The sequence below is a fragment of the Pteropus vampyrus genome, unplaced genomic scaffold, assembly GCF_000151845.1.
Source record: "Pteropus vampyrus isolate Shadow unplaced genomic scaffold, Pvam_2.0 Scaffold423, whole genome shotgun sequence".
In the NCBI taxonomy this organism is placed as follows: Eukaryota; Metazoa; Chordata; class Mammalia; order Chiroptera; family Pteropodidae; genus Pteropus; species Pteropus vampyrus.
The window spans coordinates 529355-533431 of record NW_011889204.1 but is presented as its reverse complement, the minus strand read 5'-3'; the positions used below and the strand labels follow the sequence as shown (position 1 = coordinate 533431).

The 4077-nt window shown below is 45.0% G+C and overlaps 1 protein-coding gene across 1 annotated transcript in view; it reads right to left on the bottom strand.

The window, feature by feature from the left end:
* Positions 1–480: 480 nt before the first annotated feature.
* Positions 481–4077, bottom strand: part of CUNH2orf72 (chromosome unknown C2orf72 homolog) — a 19836-nt gene continuing 16239 nt past the window's right edge. The window contains exon 4 of the mRNA XM_011381041.2: positions 481–2965. Coding sequence (XP_011379343.1) covers positions 2826–2965 — 140 coding nt within the window. The 3' untranslated portion in view covers positions 481–2825. The remainder of the gene's footprint in view (positions 2966–4077) is intronic.

The window sequence follows — 4077 nt, the reverse complement described above, 5'->3', positions numbered from 1 at the left end:
TTGTGTGGTAACTCTTGGAGATAAATACTTTGAGAGGAGAGAAACTGTGACACAAATTTTCTAAAGGGCTCTCTGAAACGCGGTCAAGGCCATTTTATCTTGTTGAATGTGCGTGTGTGTGCACACAAATACCACCCCCCTGCCCCCCGCATTAAATACCCAGCTAAATGCTACCTTTTAAAAAATCTCTCGTTAAATATTTACTTTCCAACCCCAGCCGATAGGACTGGGGCAGGACTGGGGGACTTTCAGGCTAGACTATTCTAGAAGTTCCCACCATTTTCCCAAATGGCCCGCTCCCACGAGCTCTTGGAAGGAACACCTTATGAGAATAAAGGGGGAAGATTCATTCTGTTTTTGATTAGACAGCAATGAGGTACTGTTAGGTTTTATTAGATACAAGGAATTATCAATTCAAGTCAGAAGCAGTGCAACTACTGCCATATTATAAAGACGAGTACCCAAGAGCCCAGACTGTGACCTGACTGGAGGGCCCTCGCCAGTGGCTCCTGGTCCCACTGATCTAATCCAGGGCCTCCACTCTCAGATAGGCTCATGCAGCCTTCATGCCTCGTAATAGTCCTTGGGCGAGAGACCCACCACCAAGGTCATCCCCACCAGCACCTAACTCTTCTGTCTGCAGGAAAAGGATGGCACTTATCTTAGCCATGACTCCGGGAAGCCAAGGTGGGCCCGGAAGGATCCCGGAAAGTCTCGTCTTTGTCAATTGGGAGGCAAAACCAAATCTCAGTAAAGAAAAACCTCCTCTCTTCACTTGTTCATAGGAAATACTGAAAGTAATGAAAAACGTGTAAACTCCGCTTCACATCAGAGGCTTGCAAACTCAAATGCCCACCAGGACCAGGACCAGGACCAGGACCAGGACCAGGAAGGGGGTGGATGGATGAGAGGGGTTCAAGTGGGGGAGTGGAAATCCAGCAAAATAGAGGTGACGGCTGGTCCCACCCTCCATCCAGAAAACAAATTGTTTTTCTTTTTTTTTTTTTATGTGCAGTCTCCTAACTTTCAAATATTGGCAACGAACTCATTAATAATGTTTTTAAACACAACAGAGGCTGCTGCCTTATAACTTTTGCCTTAGAAAATCTCCTGACTTAAAAATAACTCCCTCCCCCCCACCAAATAATAAAATTGTAACCAACTCATTGCAAAGAAATTAATGGATAAATAGAAAAATATAGCAGCTTCAAAGATATCAGTCTCCCATTCTAAATCAAAATCAACAGCAATTCATTGAGTTCATTCTTCTGCAGGAGTCAGCTGAGTCCTTCTACCAGAGACTTAGCTCTGCATTATGAAAACACCTGCTGCCAGCCCGCTCTGAATAAGATAGCATCCTACCTGCCCTCACACTAACAGGGATTACGCTCCCTATTATAGAGGATAAATTTGAGGCATAGAGCAGAGAGGGATCCTCTTAACACGAAAGAGCCCCTCACCATGGTAGGGTTGGTTCCCATTCCACATTTTGGCACCATCATTGAGAGAGCTGGAATAACTAAAGGAAGTTATGCAGCGCTTGGCAGAACGCTGAGTAAATAGTAGGCACAATTGTATGTCTGCTGTGAATCACGCATGAACGAATGAATTTAGCTTCTTCCCTTAGATAGTACTTCCTACTAAGGAAAAATCAGGAGCTGTCCTTGCCATTCCAAAGACTGGATTTCTCCAGGGGAAGGCAAGAAAGACAAAGGAGGTAATGCAGAGTTCCCTCTCTGAGTGAACAGATGGCTTTCCTGACTTTCAAGGGAACGTCATCAACCCTGTCTGACTCATAAACAGAGAAAAAAGGATTCAGGAATTTGGCACCTCTGGGCTATGTCGGCTTTGATCTTGGTTTAGGACTTGAGATTGAGAGCAATTCCTATGCCCTTGTATTAATCCATACCCCTAATTTTCCGTTTGGTGCCGTGGGCAGTTCCTGGCATCCTTGTTCTCAAAGGACTTGGCACAGAAAATCAGTGTCAACATGAAGAAGAAAGAGGCCCTTTCTTCTCATGGGTTTGCAAGGCTATTTCTGTCCTGGGCCTGCAGCACATAGGGCATCTTGGCTCTGGCCCCACAGGCCCCCAGGCAATGGCGGTGCAGTCTTTATTCTGGCTTGCTTGGGAGCCAAGGTCCTAGGAAGCCCAACCTCCTCTGCTCTGGGGACTCTTCCTAGAATATGACAGGGAGAAGAGACTGGCTCAGTTAGAGTTTCTCAAACGTGCCATGACTGGCATTTTGAGTGGAATAATTCTATGCTGTTGGAGATTGTCCTACACAATGTGAGATGCTCACTAAATGCCAGGGGCACCCACTGTCACAGGGACCCTCCCAACACACACACACATTCACACCTTTCCAGTGCTGCCTGGAGGGGTAGCCAGGCCCTTGGTTGAGTGACAGGTCTAAGACCATCCCCCTCCCCTCCATCTGATGACTTCTGGTCCAGAGTTCTTTCCAGCTACACTTGAAATGATGGATGCTCATGCAAACAAAGGATGCCACAGCACCGCAGAGCCTCAGAGTAGACAGCCATCTGTCTCAATGGCATAGAGAAACTGAGGCCCAGAGAGAAGAAACCACCTCACCATGACCAGAGAGTGACCAAATGCAAAGTGGGATGATATGTTTTCCTAGGTCCAGCTTAGCTTAGTAGGTCCTGCTGCCTTGCTGGTAACTGTAAGTGTGGCAGCCCCCAGCAGGTGGGGCCTCCGTAGTTACTGCCAGCCCAAGATCAACATGCAGGCATGGAGGCTCAGAGAGAAGGAGCCAGCCCCCAGTCTGCAGGTTAGAGCTGGGGCAGCCCAGGGGTCCAGACTTCACCTCGAGGCTCCAGGGGGCTCAGCGGGAGGGTGGACAACTCCATCACAGGCTCTCGATCCCTTTTCAGGATCCTCACAGTCTCCGTTGGGAAATATGGCTGTCAGTGCCAGCTCCTCCTCGGAGTCCTGGAAGGTATCTGGAACACAGGAAGCGGAATCACCCAATCAGAAGATAAAGTTTATGAGTGGGTAAGCTAAGAAGGAAAGGGAGGGATTTGGCCCCAGTGACTATCTACTTCAAAAACACAACAAAATACATATCAAAAACCTTAAAAATGTACATACCCTTTGACCCAGCAATTCCACTTCTAGGATTTTATCCTAAGGAAATAATTAGGAATAATTAGTGGAACTGCCGCAGACATCTCGCTACCAGCCTAAGGATGAAACAGCAATGAGGATGGCCCAGCAGAGAGAAAGAAAGAACGTGAGTCCTTGATGGGGTCACTGGGCCCCTGAATCACCCAGCCCTGAAACTGACTGACCTCTAGACTGTCTTTTAGGTGAGATAATGAATACCCTTGTTGCTTATGCTAGTTCGAGTCATGGCTTCTTTACCTGTAACTGAAACCAGTTCTATCCTGGTTTGATGTCCAACAAGGGGATTGGTTGAATAAACTGTAGCTCACCCACATGATGGCATCCAGGCATTAAAAATGATGTCTAAAATTCCATGGAACTAGACACATACACACCTAAGTACAGGTAAAGTTGGGGGAATCTGAATAAGATTTGTGGATTGTTTCAATATCAATATCCCAGTTGTGATACCATCCTACAGTTTTGCAAATGTTACCATGGGGGAAACTGGGCGAAGTGTCACAGGAGCTCATGTGACTCCACAATTACCTCAAAAAAAAAAAAAAAAGAAAACATAAACGATGTTGTTGACATATAATTATTGCCGTGGAATATCGTATAGTCACAATATATTATTGATGAAGAAAGCAGATTCCAAAACAATATATATAACTGTTTGTATGGAAGTATGTACAATTCTATATTATCATATATTATAAATGCATATGTACAGTCTATTAATGCAATTTGCATTTTAATAGCCATTTCTCCAGGAGATTAAACAATTTGTAATATGTTACAGAGGATAGATATCTAAGATTTACATTCAATTGTCTGATTCCTTTGCTTTTGTTTTCCTTTAGTTTCCAGATACATCCAAAATGGTGATGGGGAGGCTGAAATGAACATTTTGGCAATTAAATATTTTAAATAGCTGATGAAGATGATT